This window comes from Protopterus annectens, chromosome 11.part0 (genome assembly GCF_019279795.1).
Source record: "Protopterus annectens isolate FY-2018-M chromosome 11.part0, PAN1.0, whole genome shotgun sequence".
In the NCBI taxonomy this organism is placed as follows: domain Eukaryota; kingdom Metazoa; phylum Chordata; order Ceratodontiformes; family Protopteridae; genus Protopterus; species Protopterus annectens.
The window spans coordinates 1225478951-1225499678 of NC_056745.1; the positions used below are offsets into that span (position 1 = coordinate 1225478951).

General features: G+C 39.2%; 1 protein-coding gene across 5 annotated transcripts in view; it reads right to left on the minus strand.

The window, feature by feature from the left end:
* Nucleotides 1-20728, minus strand: part of SHANK3 (SH3 and multiple ankyrin repeat domains 3) — a 7266504-nt gene that overhangs the window by 492484 nt on the left and 6753292 nt on the right. For all 5 annotated transcript variants that reach the window (XM_044088609.1, XM_044088608.1, XM_044088610.1 and 2 more), the window contains one exon: nt 8890-8970. In XM_044088609.1, coding sequence (XP_043944544.1) covers nt 8890-8970 — 81 coding nt within the window. The remainder of the gene's footprint in view (nt 1-8889; nt 8971-20728) is intronic.

The following is a 20728-nucleotide window of genomic DNA, read 5'->3' on the forward strand; positions in this document are numbered from 1 at the left end:
TGCAGGAACACTCATCTGAGCCAAACACACCAGGCCCACAATACTGCTGTTCCTGTTTGTCCAAGCAGTTACTGTACAGGGCAAGAAACTGACAGTTATTGCTACGCTGATCTATCAAACCAAAGGCTACTGTCAGATATCCTAGAAAAAACTACTTTTGCACATACTTGCATGCCATTTACACATTTCTGTTTGAGTCCATAACTGTTAAGATCAAAAATACTGAAAAATAAAAGTAACTGGTTCTACCCATGTGTTGAGTATGATTTGTAGAGTTGTGTTCTTTCTGGTCAGTCTTCTGTGTAGTGGGTTTTGAAGGAAGGGGATTGAGGTAACAGGAATTTTTGTTTGGATTTGTGCTTTATTCAAAGCTTCCTTGTGCCTGGCTTGGACACCTGTGGCTACAAGACTTGGATTGCTTCTAAAATCATGTGGCATACAAAGCTGATATAAGTATTTTTTGTACTTGCTCTAACAGTTTCAGTGATATTTAACACTTCTGTGCTTCATTTATTTATTTTGCTGAATTTATCACTGTTTTTCACCCTGCACTTGTTAAAAGAAACTCCATGTGTTTGCTACTGTGCTGCTCTTAGGTTGTTTTAACAACATTCTGATATTTCCTAACTACGTGTGAGTCTGCCAAAATATTTCTAAGTTCTGCAAAATTTTTTCTGTGTTGTGAACATTTCTCAGGGTTAGTGAACTTATTTCCAAGGTTTCCTGATACTGCAAGAATTCTTACTTCTGTTGTAAAGCATTTGTTCTACTGTATCTCATAGGATAGGCTATATTCAGATCTGCTGAATCTAGACTGTTTGTCATTTACTGAGCAGTAAAACCAGGCATCCTACATTAGGAAGGCTCTCCTGCACCCTTGTGGCAGAATTGTGCAGCCCAGGACCCATCTGAGTTGGGGATTGTTGGAAAAGGGCTCAGTTTTGGGCTCTCCCATTGGAAGGCTTGAATTTAAACTGTTTAATTCCATTTGTATTTAAGCATCACATATGCATGTAGCTGTGCACCAAACAGTGGGGTTTGGTGCTGCCATGTATAGATGCAAACGCTTAGAAAGACACATTTTCCCTTGATAATTGCTAGGGAACCCTCCTAAGCTTCCCTGCTCAATGCAGTTGCACACTGCTGCCCAGACAGCAGTTCAGCTGTGCATGTTGAGGCATTGACTCAGGTCTCTACTTCCTAACCTCCCCATAGATTAGTAGATTTTACTAGTCCTACAGCAGAACCTGGTTCATCTTGCCTACCTTCCCCTAATTATTACAGATATTACAGAGTACACAAGACATAATGGAAGGAAAGTTTACCACCATTTCTCCAGCCAGCCTGATTGACATGGGCATCATGAGGCAATGAAACTGTCTCATGTTTGCTGCCCAACTATTACTCCTAAAATATACTAATATGAGAGATATAACTATACTATGAATCTGGAATCAATGCTCTCTCTCTCTCTCTCTCTCTCACATAACAACAAACCAGTTATCAAACAGGTTGTCAGCTCACATACTTCACCTCTTCACCAAACCAAGTGCATAACATATAAACCCACATACACAGAGGTACTCACTAGAAGTTTATCAAAAGAGCAGAAACCTTGCAAGTGCAAACATTCTGCACCATACAGTCCCCCCTTAAATTCACTACATATAAAAAAAAAAACATTATCAATGTCTCACCGAATAAGCCCTAAAGGCAAAACACCTCTAAACCAAATGGCTTGATCATCAGCAACTCCATAGTGAGACACACATATGTCTCCCTCACCAAGCTGGATAAGGAGAAGGTCACGGTAAGCTGCCTGTCAGGTGACAGAATCCGCCAGATCATGCACACACTCAAGTCTCTCAACAACAAGCACTGTTATGATACTGTCATAATCCACATAGGAGTGAATGACTTGAGATGTACGTCACTGGACTATCGAAGATAGACATGACTGAGCTTTCAGATTATGTGCCCTAGGCAGGTATGTCCCTAGCCTTAAGCTGCATTCTACTTTCACCCAGGATGATGCCTCAATACAAACAAAAAATGATCGACTTCAACAATTGGCTTAGCTTCTGGTGTCAGTCCAGTGGGATCCAGTATTTGTCAGCCTCAGATAATATGGTTGACAGACCATATTGCTTTGCCAGAGATAGTCTTCACCTGTTACCTCTTGGCTTTCAGTTACTGGGAAAGGTACTTGCCTCCCCCATAGTGCCTTTTTTAGGCAATGTCATAAGAACAAAATTCCTGATGTAAAAATATCCTCTAGAGACAAGCTCAAGGTTATGCTGCTTAATGCTAGGCGTATAAATCAGAAACTGCACTCACTGGAAGCATTCCTTACTTTGGAAGATGGCAATGCCTGTGCAGTCACAGAGACATGGTTCAAAGCCGCAGAGAGTATCCTGGCCATGCAAGGCTACAATGCCTTCTACAGGTTCAGGCCACAAAATGAACATGAAAGAACCAAAGGAGGAGGTGTATCCATCTTCATTAAAGACAAATAGGCCTGAAGACTGGTTAAACAGTACGACTTCTTAGAGTTACTCCAGTTCCAATTAACTGCAGGAAAGACCCCCCCCCCACTTCATTGTTAGCTACAACACCCCTAACATGAACCACTAAATTCACACTGCCTACCTGGACCTACTTAAGTCACTCACAATACAGCCAAACACCCTGGGCCTAGGTAACTTTAACTATCCTTCCATCGACTGGGACACATATATGAGCACAAATATGCTCACTCTAAGGTTCCTGGACTTTGTTAAAAGAAATGCTCTGGAACAGATAGACAGCACCCCCACAAGGAGCTCTAATGTCCTTGGCCTAGTACTCACTAACATGGAGGATCGCTGCACCACCCCATGTGTGGGACCCTCCCTGGTAAAGTCCGATCATAAATCAGTCTTGTTTGAAGTAATGATTGTACCAGACCCATCCACCCCCGGATGAAAAAAGATGAAAATTTTCTCCGAAGCAAATTATAACCTCCTAAGTGATGGTATAAATAGTTTCAAACCCCCTGCCACCACTGACAGCAATGACTCCTACTCTGAGGTGCTCACAAATGCCCTGTATAAAAACCTATACAAATGTATAGACTCAGCCGTACCTAAACAGATCAAAACAAGGTCCCCAAGAACAAACAAGCCACCCTGGTGGACATCTAGCATAAATATGTTATACCACAAGAGAAAGAAACTGCTGTCAAAGAATAAGAGGGAATGGTCTCAGCAGAAGAAGAACACCCTCCACAGCTAGAACAAGCATATTAGACATCTTGTAAAATTCAATAAAGCTAATTACAAAACTAATTAGCATCCCTAGCTAAGGATAATCACAAGGCATTCTTTAGCTACGTCTGAAACCTAAAAGGGAAGGCCCAGCTCTGTGCCGAATTAGTAGTGGATGGTACCACTTATACTGAACCTGAGGACATCATCAACCTGCTGGTAGACAGGTTTGCTGAAAACTTTGTCCTCCTGTCCCCACCAACCATACCCCAAAGAATACCTGTCACTAGTACTCTACCCAATATCATCAAAGAGCAGGTCACCACACTCTCCAAGGCCAAAACACAGCTTCAATGGGACTGGATACCATCCCAGGCTGCTTACTAAATGGCCTAAAACAAGAGTTAGCAGAACCACTGTACACTCTCTTCAACCACAGTCTATGTACTGGCTTTGTCCCAGCAGAGTGGAAAACAGCAACTGTAATCCCCATGCACAAAGGGGGTCCCTCAACTGACCCTGGTAATATAGATCTATATGCCTAACCAGCCTTATCTGTAAGACCATGGAGAGAATCATCATGGACCTCATCAACAAGGATATAGGAGACCTTGAAATTCTTTACCCAACCCAGTTTGGCTTCATCAGGGGCAGATCATGCCTATTAAACCTGGTGGACTTCTTTAAGAGTGTCACCAAAGTTCTAGATGAAGGCAAAACAGTACATGCTGCATATCTCAACTTGGCCAAGGCCTTTGACACAATCCCCCACTCAGGCATCATTGAGAAACTCACACAGCTGGGGATTAATCCATATGTCATTAGATGGGTAGCCAATTGGTTCACCAAGAGAATGCATACAATCAAAGCTGGAGACTCCACTTATAACAGCAGACGTGTTACCAGTGTTGTTTCACAAGGTCTGCGCTGGGCCCCTTACTGTTTGGAATCGATTTCTCAGAAATCCAGGTGAAAGTAGATAGCCTGTGGCTTACTAAGTTTGCTGTAGACTGCAAACTGGGTGCAATCATAGAAATCCCCGATGATGTCAACCTTCTACAAAATGGGCTCACACAAATTGGTGCCAGAGCCATGAACTTAAACTCAATGTGAAAAAATGCATTATTATCCCCTTAAGCAAAGGAGACATTCCTGCAAATTATAACATTAATAATACCTCCTAAGTTCAAACCCAGTGGTGAGAGATTTGGGGACTCATGTTGATAGTAACTTTAACTTTGATTACAATGTGTCTACAGTGGTGAGGAAGGCTTTCTGCATTGCACATCTCATAAGTAAGTGCACAGCATCTAAAGCTAAGGAGGTTATAACTCCCCTGTACTCGGCCCTCATCAGATCAATAATAAAGTACAATGCTCCCTTCTGTATGTATCTTACCAGACACCTGAAGCAGCTGGATAGACCTCACAGGTTTCTCACAATGAAAATTCTGGGCCTACAACACATAGCCTACATGGACAGACAGAAGGCCCTGTCACTGTGCTCTTGTCTCGTATAGACTGCTTAAAGGTGATTTGTGCCTGGCCTACAGAGCAGTCTTTAATCCAGCCTTAATGAAAATGCTGCACATCCACAAATCAAGACAAGAGTCACTCGCTTTAGGGACCTTAACCTTGCCTGCAACATTAACAGGAGATGCTGAAGAGACAGATATGTCTCCCAGAGGTTGCCAATCCTCTGGAACAAACTCCCAATTCATGTTAAACAGAGCACCTCAATGACCCTATTTAAGTGTAACTTGGACAGTTGGATGGGAAACCATTAATTTACCTGGGGGGTTTCACCTATGTCCCTCTTGGACAGGGGCAGCCAATGTTAATCTTACATTTGCAACTGGTGCTGATCTTAGATTCGCATTACAAATATAGACTATACATCTTGGTCTTATAATGGAACAAGGGTATAACAAGGCTAGGCCTGTAAAGGCCCTAGGGCCAGTAGCCTAGTAACTGTCTATGATCCTGAACTGCAACTAAGTATACTGTTTTCTGCAGTGGGGTTCTGCAGACAGGGAGCAGGAACACTTTTTCTTTTCTGTGCTGTTTCTCCATAGTTCTGCAGTTACTGTATTTACGAGGTCGTGGTACAAGGGGTACTCTCTTTCGAAACATCTTTTATTTTGTTTGTTTGTTTTCATTATTAGCACAAAAATTGATTTGTTTTATTAGTGTAGATGTTTTTGGGTTTATTGCTAATGAATGTGTTGTTGTTCTTCTCATTATTTTGTCATAGGTCTTTTACTGTTACCCCAGCTTGATCTGTCAGCAGTTAATACAAGAAAAGGTGCAGTAATACTGCCCTTTAGGAGCTCAGCAAGCTGCACGACTTGATCATTTACATTCCCTGTGGGTTATGCATGTGATAAACAAGCAGAAAGGAAGATCAGTGCACTACTGTGCCTGCCCAATTGTTGAAAATACCTTGTATGCATTTGTCTTCCCCTTCTTCCTTGCATATCTTCCACCCCTTTGTCTTTCTTTTTACAGTATATTACCATTTCTCTGGGACATTTTGTCAGTGCATATGATTCAGTTTCAATGTCCATCTGGTCCATCTCTCATCAGTCCTACAGAGTCCTTAGTAGCTGAGGGAAAGGGGAAATGAAGTGAGAAATTACCACAATTCCTACTAAACCTATCCCAAAATGCAAGTGTACAATATTGTAAGTAAGGGTAATGGTTTTACAATAAGTGAGCACGTCTGTACACACCTCTAGAATATCTGCCAGTGACCTAAATTAAGTAAGTGGCCTATTGGCTTCATTCTTCCATGCTTCTGCCTTTAAGACTGCATGGCAATACCACACAACTGTACCCTACCTTGACAATGAAAAATTTGAACATCAGGCACTCTCTACCCCCTCAAAATAAACATGCTTCCTGTCTAGTAACCAAGACCATTTCATGAATATGAATTGCTGCTAGAGTAGGCAGAAACAAAACACCTTTACTCTATGGCCTGCCATCCTTGAACAACTTCAGTGACCTTCAGTCTGCCACATCTAGTATTACATTAGTCAAGAGCATTACCACTCTCTCTCTATAAAAAAAACACTCCTTTATGTCTGATTTCACTCATGTCTTCCAGTTGCCTTCTATGCCCTCTCCTTCCAACCCTGTCTTTCTTTTTTAGCTATACCCTTAGCTGAGACATAATACACTGAATTTTAAAGTACCCCCAACCCACTCCCATCTTTCCTCAAGAATGTATTTTGATGGTGCTTTCAGCCTTTCCTTATATGCCAGCAATGTCCGGCCCCAGTGGTCTTAGCAGCTATGCTGTTCACAGTTTCTACAGACTGAGGTCATTGTGTTACATTAGTAAGAATCCCTATTACTACTGCTCATCCAACCAGCTCCATCTGCAGTTAGACTAAGGAACAAAGTGCAGCCATACCAAAAGGTTCATTTATAGCTCTGACTGTAACATTCTAGTGTAAAATATTCTGTCATTGTTGGCAGAGGATTAGGAATACAACTGGGATTTTCTGAAGCCCAACATGGTCCAGCAGCAGGTTTTCTAAGGAGTAGTGTGGCACTTGGTTTGTAGAATTGTTTCAGCTATACCTACAGTACTGCACCAAAACTAGTGCAGATAGTGTCCAGGAAGGAGGATGATAGGGAAGTTCTGAGTTTCCACAGTCCCAGCCAGTCCCACAGCCTAAAGTTTAGGGAATAGTGTGGAAACCTTGGTTGCAGGGAAGATAAAGCTATGGCTGTGGTAATCGGGTTCAAGAGAATTCACTAAATAATGCAGCAGGGTTGCAAGTGCCATGAAGCCTACTTCATACAGAGTTACTGAATGGACTGTGTAAGATCACTAGCTGTAGCACCCTAAGTAAAGGCTAGGAAGTGGAGTCTGTAGTTTTAATCTGTAGCTCATGATGAACTGAGATCCATAGCTCCTGACCTCTTACCTCTTGAATCACAGACAAATTAGGGAGAGACATCCAAAATCATGGTCACTTTTTAAATAATGGTACTACTGACTTAAAAAAAAAAAAATATATATATATATATATAGTGTATCAGGTATGTCAGTTGTAAGTAATCCATTACCTTTAATCAGAAATAAAAAATGAAAAAAAATCTCTGAAATTAGGTGGAACAGAGCAGAATATTTGAGCCAATTTCATGGACATCCGTGAAAGTCAGTGACAGTTGAGAAGTATGCTTAGAACCACTCCTGTATTATTCTGTTCCTGCACAAGAACCAGTGGGTAACAGTGTAAAAACAATGACCCCAAAGGCTTTATTTCAAAGCCCTAAGCTAGTTCCATGGAAGTCAAGTCAGTCAGTATAAATTAGGGTAGAGAAGCACTGCAACACATACAAGCATAGGCAAAGATGATACAAGCCATTTACATATCTGATTTTATGACAAATTTTAGCAAGCTAATTTAAAAAACAGTAATTCTATAACATTATTAAAACAGTCAGACAGTTTATTTTACAACTCTACAATCTCTGTTTAAACCAATATTTTTGAAATTCGATATAAAAAATACAATTTCTAACTTAACCTTATATTCTCCTACTTCATATGTGATATCTGTCTTACCTTTTCACTCCTAAACAATGGAACATAAATATATCTGAATGCCTTGAATCCTAGGATCAGGATTCCCCGACTCTGCTGAAACCCAGAAATTATACTTAATGCTTTAATCTGCCTTCATAACTGAGATTTTGTATTACTTTCTTCCTTTTGATTTGATTCCCCTGGATGCTTTTCACTGAAGTAATTTTTTTTTTTTTTTTTGATAAAAATGCTGACACCATATTCCATCCTTTGGTCTAACACTTGTCTAGCAATACCACTTAGTGTGGGAAAACTGAAAGCAGATCCTGTGCCACCTTCCCCCAGCAGTCACCATACACTGTTTCTTACTACTGCTGCTGGCAAAGTGGGTCTCACAGTTCACAGGTTCTCTTACCACAACATTCCAAAAAAAACTAACAAGGGTTTAGCAAAGGATCTATGGAACAGTGGCTGCTAATCTTTTCCCACCATCTCCTAACAGGAGTCAGCACACAGAACATTTCAACATGGACTATAGTAAATGTATAGCCATTCCTTTCTTTCATTGGTGATTGTAGTGGGTGTGTCTGCAGTTTCCCAAACTGAGGTACTAGCCAAAGAGTAGCATTACAATGCATTGTTTTACATTACAAAAATTGGTCCCTTTGAATCTGCAGTTAGAGACAGAGAGATACCAAGAGGGAGAATGTTTCAGTTGTTGTAGGTTTCATTTTGTTCTTTCTCTTTTTTAAACTCTGTAGTGTAAAAAATAAAATGTGAGGTGTATGAGTTGTGTTTTATTTGTGTGTGTGTGTGTGTGTGTGTGTGTGTGCGTGTGTGCGTGCGTGTGTGTGTGTGTGTGTTTGTGTGTGTCTCTTTCTTGTATGCATTTGCATTCTAAACTCCTATGCAATGTATGGAAACAGGCCTAATACATCACCTGCTTAAAGCCATTCACCTAAAACTGAGATAGCTTTATCTAACCAAAATGTCAGGACAGAAATGAAACAATGAAATAGCTTCATCTATATTTGTCACAGAATCGTAAAAGATGCCAACATGCTAGTTATTTGACATGCAAAAAGCAAAATGGTGGTCTTACCTAGCTCTTCCAGCTCAGCTGTCATGGACTTGGACCGCAGGGTCAAGGTCGTACTTGGTGCTCTCTTCGGGGGTGGCGGAGCTGAAAGATACAAAGAGGACAACTTGGATTTCTTTACTAGGATTTTGCGAGCACTTCCAACATTCAAGTGCCATTTCTTCTCCACGGCCTGTATCTCCTCATACTCAGGTGACGAGGAGTCACATTGTTGCAAAATTTTATTCAGACTACGATTAGAGGCAAATTTTTTCATGGCGAAACCTAAAATGCGGTTTCAGCCTTAAAGGGTCTATAGAGTAACAGTTTATTTTTCAGTACACAGTTATGCATGTTTCTGTCCACCCTTCCCTCCATCGCCAGTCTGCGATGGTATCGAACACCAAAGTAAAAAAACATACTGCCACACTCAGCACATACTTCAAACACATTTTTCCTATTGTGTTGTTCAAGGTATAAGAATTGCACTGTTCTGTTTAATCAATGGCTAGCACTGGGAGTCATAAGTAAAGTAAACCTTGACCCAGCTTATTGTAGATTAGTCGCCCATTAGTAATTGACATATTTTTCCTTCTTTAATGTAAAATACAGCCAGGCATGTGTATGGGAACATTCATTCTTGTGTAGTTATACAAACTTTTCAGTAACACAGTGTCATTTTGGGCCCTGAGCGTCGGATATATGGCAATCTCATCATGGCTTCTACCAGAACTATAAGCTCCACCTTCCCAAAAGGGACTCCTGAATAGGTAGTAGGTGTGTAAGTGTCAAGACGCAATACCTCTTAATCCTGAAAAGACCATGAATGATTAAAAAAAACAAGTAATGAAAACATGAAGGGACAGAAAGCTGGGTTAAAATATAAAGATGTGATGATTAGATCCAGTGAAGAGTTCTGTATGTACTCCATGCTGTGGCACTATGCTGCTGGTATCTTGGGGTACATGGTGATGACAAGTCTTCCTGAAAGGGGATGGAAGTTGTGAATTTCCAAAGCATCTAGCCCCAGAAATCAAACATCTGAGCAGAGTCCCAAACGTACGCTTCTTCCCCAGAAAATATGCAGCACTGTTAAGAATCAGAGCATCAGCTGCCTTCACTGCTATCAATCCAGGTCCATTTCAGTAGCTTCAGAGCAGAGCAAGCACAGGGTTAACAGCAGCTTGCTTGGCATGCAGTTCCAGTAATAGAGAGAGGATGGATAGCCCAGAACATTTACTCCATCTACTCCTTGCAATAAGGAAATTCCCAGAACTACCTTCCTGCTCACTCTCTCTCTCTCTCTCTCTCGCTTTCTTCTTCAGTCCCTCCCTCTGCCCCCCCCCCCAGTTTTCTGCTCTATCTCTGTTTCTGCTTCTACAACGCTGGATTCAGATGCACATTGGGGTTGCCATAGTAACCAGGGCAGCGGGACCTGATGGAGCTGAGTGGACTTTTTCTAAAGAGATTCTAAGGAATAAGAGCATCCCTAGGAAGCAGCATTGAGAGAAACAAAGTAAAAAAAGAAAGTACATTCCACTCACTGTCTACATTTTTTTTTAAATCAAAGGCAATGCCACCGTCAAGCGTGGGCTTACAAAGACAGCTGTGAAAGGACAGGCATGACAAGCCCACCTACGAGGAGTCAACTCCCCTCTCTGTAGGAAGAGTTTCACCATCCACCCCTTCAGATGTGTGGTAGGCATATCATCAGATGGGAGGGGGCGTCTCTGTCAGGTTTCTGTCCCCCTGCCGTCCACACAGTAATTCTGTCTGCACTGGAAAGGAGTGCACAATGACTAATTAGTACTTAATTTCTCAAAAGCTTGAATCTGTACTCCAGAGTGATAAAAATAAATACTAAAACATATTTTGAAATGGGAGTTCAAACCACTATTTGAACTACAAAATAATTTTTAAAACTCTAGCTTTAACTTCTTAAAGCTACGGTGCTGCTCTCTCACAGTATTGCGAATGCGATTCACCCCACCTCCAACAATTATTTTGGTGCATCTCTCCTTAGCTTAAAATAACTGAGCTACTTTTCAGTAAAGCATGAACTCCTACCAGCCAATGATACACACTTTTTCTGACATTCACTTCAATGGCCAAAGCTGAAAATAAAGTCTAATGAAACAGAAATCCACGATCCACAGTCGATGGCATGTGTGTGTGTGTGTGTGTGTGTGTGTGTGTGTGTGTGTGTGTGTGTGTGTGCATCTATATATACCTGTGTTTGTGTCTATGTTTGTCTAACAAGAGAGGAAGATGCAGAATGAGACTACTTCTGCATCTGCTTTATCTCTTTTTGCTGCTTTATTTTCTTTGCATGAGCTCATAAAGTCTGATCTTTTGTAACTAATTCTTGTGTTACCTTATAAACTTGTATCCATGGGCTATGTATGTAATCTGCTTTGCTATCTCCAGAACCAACACTTGTTTTTTTAATGTCCTGTTTCCTGCATGATAGACTCCTTGCTTCATGACACTTCATATTTTGCAGCTTATTTCACATTCTCCATGTTACTTATTCAGACTTCTTCTTTCTCCCCACTCACTGTAGCTTTTCCTTTAGTAGCTTTGTCCCAGGAATGCAACTTTAAGATAGGACTAAGGAATTCAAGCATTAAGCTGTTTTAATTCTTCTGATATGCTCTAATTCCAATGATTTATTATGTCTGCCTCACAAATATTTCTTATTACAAGGGATGGCAAGCAAATGCAAATAATTTTTCGTAAAAAGGGTAAGCTAGAAGCCTTAAATTTCAAACGCTCACACCATGCCCTTCACTGAAACAGTTGCCAACGAAAGCAAAATAAGTTCAAGTGTACTCATCATGCATTCAGCAGTAGTTTTCATTGCCTTTTGATGAGCAGGTAGAGGGAGAATATTCTGAGTAAAGATGCCCCTTTTACTGTTGACCTGTTAGTGCACTGTATAACCGTGAGACAGATTCAAGTACGGACTTTTCTATGCAACACTATTATTGTTTTGGAGGATAGCAGAGTAGCATGTGTGAGTTTACATCCTGGACTGGTGGAAGGCAGTTCTATTGGGAATTACAACTTTAGGGAGGTGGAGGCAGTTTCCAAGGTACTTACCTCCTTGGAAGAGAAATTAAACTTAGGATGTTTATGTACTCAGTAAGTATGAGAATGCCCTCATGGATGTTCATTTACAATGCATTTGGAGGTGGTTCTTGCTCTACAGAAGGCAGCATTCAAACCCCTGACTGCTCAGCTCCTGGCATACAAGGGTCATTTATTGTATGTTCATCTCCTCTGAGGTGAGACAAACCCTCTACATAATTGTCTCTTCAGGGCGTGAAAGTCAGTCTCATATATGTATATCTGTGTGTGTGTGTGTGTGTGTGTGTGTGTGTGTGTGTGTGTGTGTGTGTGTGTGTGTGTGTGTGTGAATGTATATGTGAAGCTGTGCATTTAAACTTTCCCAGAGGGTAGTCCTCAAGTCTGCATTGGATGGAATTATGTTCCCTTAGGAATTCATCTCTTCATGGGGTGCAGGACAGTGCCTTATCAGGAAATCACCATGTCAGAGGAGGGAGAGACAACTCTTTGAGAGTCTGCTTCCTGAGAAGATATAAGGCAGTCTCCCGAGTGCTTAACTCTTTAGAAGCATGGTAAAGAAGGCATCCCTGGGAATTCTCTTCCACAGATAAGGGAAACTAGAATCTGTGTGTGTGTTTATCCCTTGGAATCACTTCCTCAGAGATATGTTTGGATGGGTGATCATCTCCTGGGGACATATTTTCTCAAGATGTCGATCACTTTGCAGGTGTGGAAGACATTCAAGTTAGTTGACGGACTATTTAGGATGGAGGGCAGTCCAATGCTATTTCACCTCCAGAGGTGGCTCCTCCTGTGTGCTGACTACAATATATGTGGCAGATGCATGTCATGTGATATAGTTTCCTTCTAGAAGTAATCTGAGTAAATTCAGATGCTGAAGAACATCCACATTGTTAATGTTACATATTGGGCATTCTAACAAACATTCAAATTTTACATTATGTCAGAGTGGACAACTGTATCTATAGAAGTGATTTGCAGAAAAAGTCAGAATTTATATCTAGGGAAATCTGTTCAGGGGCTAAAAGACTAGCTACACTCTTCATGGTGGTGGAGAAATGAATTTGAGCTGGCTGCTCGATTTTTCACTAAGACTGTTTGACAGGTAAATATATGGAGATATTTTTAGAACTATTTGAAATTGAGAGAAACTGTAATCCATGTAACTTATATGTAGTACAAACATTTAACAGAGACAAAAAGAGAATGTTTGTGCAGTTCCTGATGGATGCTGAAAAAGAACTGTTAAAAGACTTTTTAAAGACTTTATGTAAAGATGTCATGGACATTACAAAAATTTGTGATAATGGAGGTTTGCAGACTAAATAGCTGGGTAACTGCAGCAGAGCTAGTAAGGGAGACTGCTAGAAAGGTGCTTGGTGTGACATCTAGACAGAGGAAGGAGGACAAGGAGACCTGGTGGTGGAATGAGGAAGTACAGGAGAGTATACAGAGGAAGAGGCTGGCAAAGAAGAAGTGGGATTGTCAAAGAGATGAAGAAAGTAGACATGAGTATAAGGAGATGAGGCGCATGGCAAAGAGAGAGGTGGTGAAGGCTAAGGATAAGGCATATGGAGAGTTGTATGAGAGATTGGACACTAAAGAGAGAGAAAAGGACCTGTACCAATTGGCTAGACAGAGGGACAGAGCTGGGAAAGATGTGCAGCAGGTAAAGGTGATAACGGATAGTGAGGGAAACATACTTACAAGCGAGGAGAGTGTGTTGAGTAGATGGAAAGAGTACTTTGAGGGGCTGATGAATGAAGAGAATGAGAAAGAGAGATGGTTGGATGATGTGGGGATAGTGAATCAGGAAGTGAAACAGATTAGCAAGGAGGAAGTAAGGACAGCTATGAAGAGGATGAAGAATGGAAAGGCTGTTGGCCCAGATGACATACCAGTGGAAGCATGGAAGAGCTTAGGAGAAATGGCAGTGGAATATTTAACCATATTGTTTAATGAAATTTTGGAAAGTCAGTGGATGCCTGAGGAGTGGATAAAATGTGTTTTGGTACCTATCTTTAAGAATAAGGGTGATGTGCAGAGCTGCAGTAACTACAGAGGGATAAAATTGAACAGTCACAGCTTGAAGTTATGGGGTAGTGGAAGCTAGGTTAAGAAGGAAGGTGATGATTAGTGATCAGCAGTATGGTTTCATGCCAGGAAAGAGCACTACAGATGCAATGTTTGCTCTGAGAGTGTTGTTGGAGAAATACAGAGAAGGTCAGAAGGTGTTGCATTGTGTCTTTGTGGACTTAGAGAAAGCATATGACAGGGTGCCTAGAGAGGAGTTGTGGTATTGTATGAGGAAGTCGGGAGTGGCAGAGAAGTATGTAAAAGTGGTACAGGATATGTACGAGGGTAGTGTGACATTGGTGAGAACTGCGGTGGGAGTGACAGATACGTTTAAGGTGAAGGTGGGATTACATCAAGGATCAGCTCTGAGCCCTTTCTTATTTGCAGTGGTGATGGACAGGTTGACAGATGAGATCAGACAGGAGGCCCCGTGGACTATGATTTTGCAGATGACATTGTGATATGTAGTGAGAGTAGGGACCAGGTTGAGGAGACCCTGGAGAGGTGGAGATATGCTTTAGAGAAGAGAAGAATTAAGGTCAGCAGGGCTAAAACAGAATATATGTGTGTAAATGAGAGGGAGGGTAGAGGAATGGTGAGGATACAGGGAGTAGAGTTGGTAAAGGTGGATGAGTTTAAGTACTTGGGATCAACAATTCAGAGTAATGGCGAGTGTGGAAGAGAGGTGAAGAAGAGAGTACAGGCAGGGTGGAATGAGTGGAGAAGAGTGTCAGGAGTGATTTGTGATAGACAGGTACCAGTAAGAGTGAAAGGGAAGGTCTACAAGAGGGTAGTGAGACCAGCTATGTTATATGGGTTGGAGATGGTGGCATTGACAAAAAGGCAGGAGTCAGAGTTGGATGTGGCAGAGTTAAAGATGTTAAGATTTGCACTGGGTGTGACTAGGATGGACAGGATTAGGAATCAGTATATTAGAGGGTCAGCTCAGGTTGGACAGTTTGGAGACAAAGCAAGAGAGGCGAGATTGCGTTGGTTTGAACATGTGTTGAGGAGGGATGCTAGGTATATTGGTAAAAGGATGCTAAGGATGGAGCTGCCAGGTAAGAGGAAAAGAGGAAGGCCTAAGATAAGGTTTATGGATGTGGTGAGAGAGGACATGCAGGCAGTTGGTATGAAAGAGCAAGATACAGAGGACAGGAAGAAATGGAAAGAGATGATCCACTGTGGCGACCCCTAACGGGAACAGCCGAAAGAAGATGATAATGATGTGAGGTTTGCAGACTGGGGGAATGGAAATGTGATGTAATTTTGAAAATGGAAAACAAAAAAATTATACATCTTCCAAGCATGATAAATGTAAAAGGAAATATGAATTTTGTAAAATATAGGGGACAACCAAAAATATGTTTTTTGCTGTAAAGATGATCATTTAATTAGCAATTTTGACAAAAGAAATTATTTCATTTGTGGTAAATTGAGGCATGATGCTAAGAAATCCATCTATCCATCCTCGACCCCATTTTCCCATTTTACACATAGGGTCAGGGTGTCACATTCAACAGTGACAATCATCTCGAGCCAAGGTTTACACCACTGAGTGGCTAGTCCTGCCACAGTAGTTCATCCGTACCACTCACTTGCACACACACACACACACACACACACACACACACACACACACACACACACACACACACACACACACACACACACACACTTACAGCCAATTCAGAGTGTCCAATCCACCTACTGCATGTTTTTGACATGTGGAAGGAAATCCACATGACTGCAGAGAGGACATGCAGATGCTGTGCAGAAGGCACTCCAGCCAAGAATCAAACCAGAGAACCTCTTGCTGTGAGGTGACAACACTAACTACTGCACCACAGCCGCCACCCAATGAAGCCAAGAAATGTTATATGATATGTAGAAAATGTGGAGAAACATGACATGTATGGGTGGATTGTGAATATAACATAGAAGTCAAAACAAGAAAATGTAAATATAATACAGAAGGGGATTTAGAAACTGATCATTAATAACAAATAATAGTAGAAGAATATAGTAAAGCAGGAAAATTATTCTATGAAAAAAAGGGAAAAAAATGAAGTAATACAGCAGTCAAGTGAAGATGAATATATGAATTGGAGAATGGTTAAAGGAAAAAAAGAAATCCATAGGTGAAGGGGTGAAAGACAGAAAAGGAAGTTTACAAATGTAGTGGAGAAAGAAAATAAAAAAGGCAGAATGAGATAAGTTATACAGTAAGAAAGGTGAAAATCCTAGCTATAAATGTCAACAGTATAAAGAATATTAAAAGAAGATTAGGTTCATTATAATGGTGTTTAACATATTTTGAAATGTGAGTTCAAGCCACTATTTGAACTACAAAATAATTTTTAAAACTTTAGCTTTAACTCCTTAAAGCTACAGTGCTGCTCTCTCACAGTACTGTGAATGAGATTCACCCCACCTCCAACAATTATTTTGGTGCATCTCTCCTTAGCTTAAAATAACTGAGCTACTTTTCAGTAAAGCATGAACTCCTACCAGCCAATGATACACGCTTGTTCTTACATTCACTTCAATGGCCAAAGCTGAAAATAAAGTCTAATGAAACAGAAATTTGAGATCCACAGTTGATGACATCTGTGTGTGTGTATTATTATATTAGAAGACACAAGAATGCTAACAGAAGAAGAAAGGTTGAAAACAAAAGAATTATGAGATGGAGATATTATTTGGAATATGGGAAAATATATATGTTCAGGATTATGTATATTATGTCATGAAACAATAAGATTTTTAGATTACACTGTAGTAGAACTGGGTAGAATAAATGTGATAGATATAAAGTGGATAAAATGTATGTATAGAAGTACTGCAGTATATGCATATGTCACAAGAAAAGAAAGATAAATGATATTTAAAAAAAATTAAAATTATGTTGGAGGTAATATGGAAATAATATTAGTGGGGAGTTTTGGGGTGGCCACAGTGGTGCAATGGTTAGCATTGTCATCTCGCAGCAAGAGGTTCTCCGGTTCAATCCTCGGCTGGGGTGCCTTCTGTGCGGAGTCTGCATGTCCTCCCTGTGGTCGCGTGGGTTTCCTCCGAGTGCTCCGGTTTCCTCCCACATCCCAAAGACATGCTGTAGGTGGATTGGACACTCCAAAGTGGCCCTAGGTGTGAGTGTGTGCGTGTGTGCCTTCCGTGGAAGGTTGGACACCGGGCTGGCAACTTGACACCATAAATCTCCACTTCCAGTCATGAGCGGACAGGTGATCTGCTGTGGCGACCTCTAACCAGGAAAAGCCAAAAGAAGAAGATTAGTGTGGAGTTTTAATTGTGATTTAAGAAAAAGGAAATACGAGTGAAATGATGCCTGCCAGGATAATATCAGAAATAATAAAATGTGGAAAATATTTTATATATACATATATATATATATATATATATATATATATATATATATATATATATATATCGACACTGGAATTATAAAAGGAATAATATAAGAATGGAAATAGATTACTTTATAATATCTGATAGCTTGAAAGTTGTACAAAAAGGAATAAAAGTAACAGGTTTTTCAGATCACTTAGCAATGTGGATAGAAGTGCAAGAAAAATAAGGATACATTAGAGTAGGTAAAGGTATTAAAAGATTAAATGAAAAAGAACTAAATGAGGAAGAGGGAGGAGTGATTAATCAATTATGGAAAGATCATATAGATATCAGAATTTGTTATGAAGACTGTGCGAGTTGGTGCATAAGTTTCCAAGAAACATATAACAAGTGTTTTTGGAATGTCATGCTATAAGAAAAATGAAAGAGAAACAAAAGTACAACAAACTGAGTCAGAAAATATTTAGAGAAGTGTTAAGAGATAAGATAGATTTTTTATGAAAAAGAGAAGCAGTTGTATGAAATGATCCAGGAGGAAATAAAAAAAATGGTATTTAAGCAAAGGTATCTCTTACAAGGGAAAAAGAAGAGGGTGCATCATATTTAAATAAGATAGTAAAAGAGAACAAGAGAATAATATGAGAATTAAATGCTGAGAAAGGGGGAATGAGTTATAAAACAGGAGAAAATATTTTAAGTAATAAGAAAATATATAGAAAATACATTTGTAAGGAATGAGAAGAAAGGGAGACAAAAAAACAGAAAGTTAAAAGACCGAATAAAGAGGATAATGAAGGCCTAGATGAAAATATAAGTGTGAAAAAAATTTAATGATACTTTAAAAGAAGCAAATGTGGAAAAAGCTCCCAGATTAAACAGGATTGAATATCATATGTATAATAGCATGGAAGAATGGCCAGACATTGTATTTTGTGGAGATACTAAATTAATGGTTAGGAAAATGGGTGATAGGAAAAGAAATATGTATGGGGTGATGAAATTTATATGGAAGAAAGGAGAAAACAGATCTAAAAAACTGGAGATCAATAGTATTGAACAATACAAATTATAAGATATTTGTGAAAATAATAGGGAAAGGTTAGAGAATAAGAGATAAACTACTTAAATATATGATTTTTGGAAACAAGGAAAAGGAAGGCAAGATTTATTAATAATAGTAAGAGAAGTGACAGAGGTTATTATAAATAAAAAGGTTGAAGCTGAATTTATGGTAGCAGATTTGAATAAAGCATTTGACAAGATACATGATTGGCATATACTGAGAGAATATAATATAACTGACAAAACAAAAATATTTGCTTTTGAGTATGAAAATAATAATGTGAGAAAAATATTAAATGGATGGTTAAGTGAAAGAATAAAAATAAGATGTGGGATAAGGCAAGGATGTCCAGCAAGTAGTATTTTATTTGCATTGATTATGAATGTAGTAGTTAAATGAATACACTGTTAAGAATAGCAGGACATAAGATGAGAGAAGTCCAGTTACCAGTTATCCTTACCTACTCAGATAATATAAGTTTAATTACTAATAATAATAAAGAGTGGATGTAAGAGGGGATTAAACAATTAAACCAGTATCTAAAAGCAGGTGGATTATGTATAAATAAAGATAAAAGTAAAGGAGTTGGAATAGTAGACAGCATAGAAGATATTCAGGTTAATGAAGAGGTTATAGATTGTTTGAGGATAAAGTTTAGAAATAGTGTGCAAAGAGAACAACAATGGTAGAAAGTTATGGTAAAAGAAAGAAATATATGTATGTTTTGGAAGACATATAAACTGGAAAACCAGAAAAAAGTATACTTAATAAATTCAATCCTTTGGGGAAAAAATTGCACATTAGCAATTGCATATATATGATGCCATTAAGGTATGAGAAAGTATTAATTTCTATTATATTTTCATTTATATGGGGATCAAGGTCAAACCCAGTCAGAAGAGGGGTTTGTATGTTAAAGAAGAGGAAGGGGATGAGGATTAATTAATCAGATTGTTCAAGCAGCATCTCTGAGTCTTTATAAGGTTTTGACAGGACTGAAAGAGGAGAATAGTTTATTTATTTAACATTTGTTTACCAGGAAAGTCTGACTGGGACAGAGCCCTTTTTCAGAGGAGGCCCAGGGAAAAACACTCCCGAAGCAAATTATATGAAATGTGAGAGGAAACTGGAGCACCTGGAGGAAACCCACACAAACACAAGGAGGACATGTGGACTCTGCACAGAAGGCACCCCAGCTGAGAATAAAACCAGAGTACCTCTTGCTGTGAGGTGACAATGCTAACTGCTGTACTGCTGCATCACCCAGAGTTTATAAATGTTAAACTGAATAAAAAATGCAAGGACATTTGGGAAAAGGTAGGTACAGGTAAACAATGGAAAGGTTATTTAAATGAGGAAATGAAAGAATATCAATATTTTTATGAAACTTAAATATGAAGAATGCAGAAAAAATAGGAAATAATGGTATTTGAATATAACAAATAAACACTATTACAGTTATCCATTGAAATATAACAAATAAACATTATTATATTTATCCATTGATTATATGAAAAAAGAAGAGTTATAAAAATAAAATTTGGGTGGTATAAGAAATTTTATGAAAGTAAAGATTTTTTGTGGAGGTTGACAATAAGTAAGTTTCCTGTTAAGGCTAATATGCCATATAAAAGAATAAAGAAAGAGTATTATTAGGGGTAATTGAAACAACTGAATATTTTTTTGAATTGTAAAAGAATAAAAAATTGTGGAAGAAAATATGTGAAAATAAGATATTGGAAGGTATTAAATGTGTAGAAGATTTAAATATGAATATGCTAGAATATGGGTTTTATGGTAATAAAAGACAGAAGGAGGTGAAGGAAATTGATAAAAAAATGTTTTATACTATATGGACTATACGGAATGAAAGAATAAATGAAATGAAATTTAATGGAAAATGGATATTGTCAGAAATTTTGAAGAAGATATGTTTTTGATTGTGGAAAAGGTGGGTGGGAGGAAATTGGAATGTGTAATGATAAGATAAGAATGTATTTAACTGTAAATGGATAATAAGTGAAAATGTAAATAAGACATAATGATCAGAATCCCTATTCTTTTTGATAGGTGGCATGGGATCTTTTACATCCACCTGAACTATTACCAACTCAATCGGATGGTGCCTCTGTTTAACATCTCATCAGAAGGACATCATGTTCAAGAGTGCAGCACCCCCTTATGTTGCACTGCAGTGTCTGTAAGTGACCTACCTGGTGTGGGAATAGAACTCACAGACTTCTGCACCAAAGGTGAGTGTGCTAC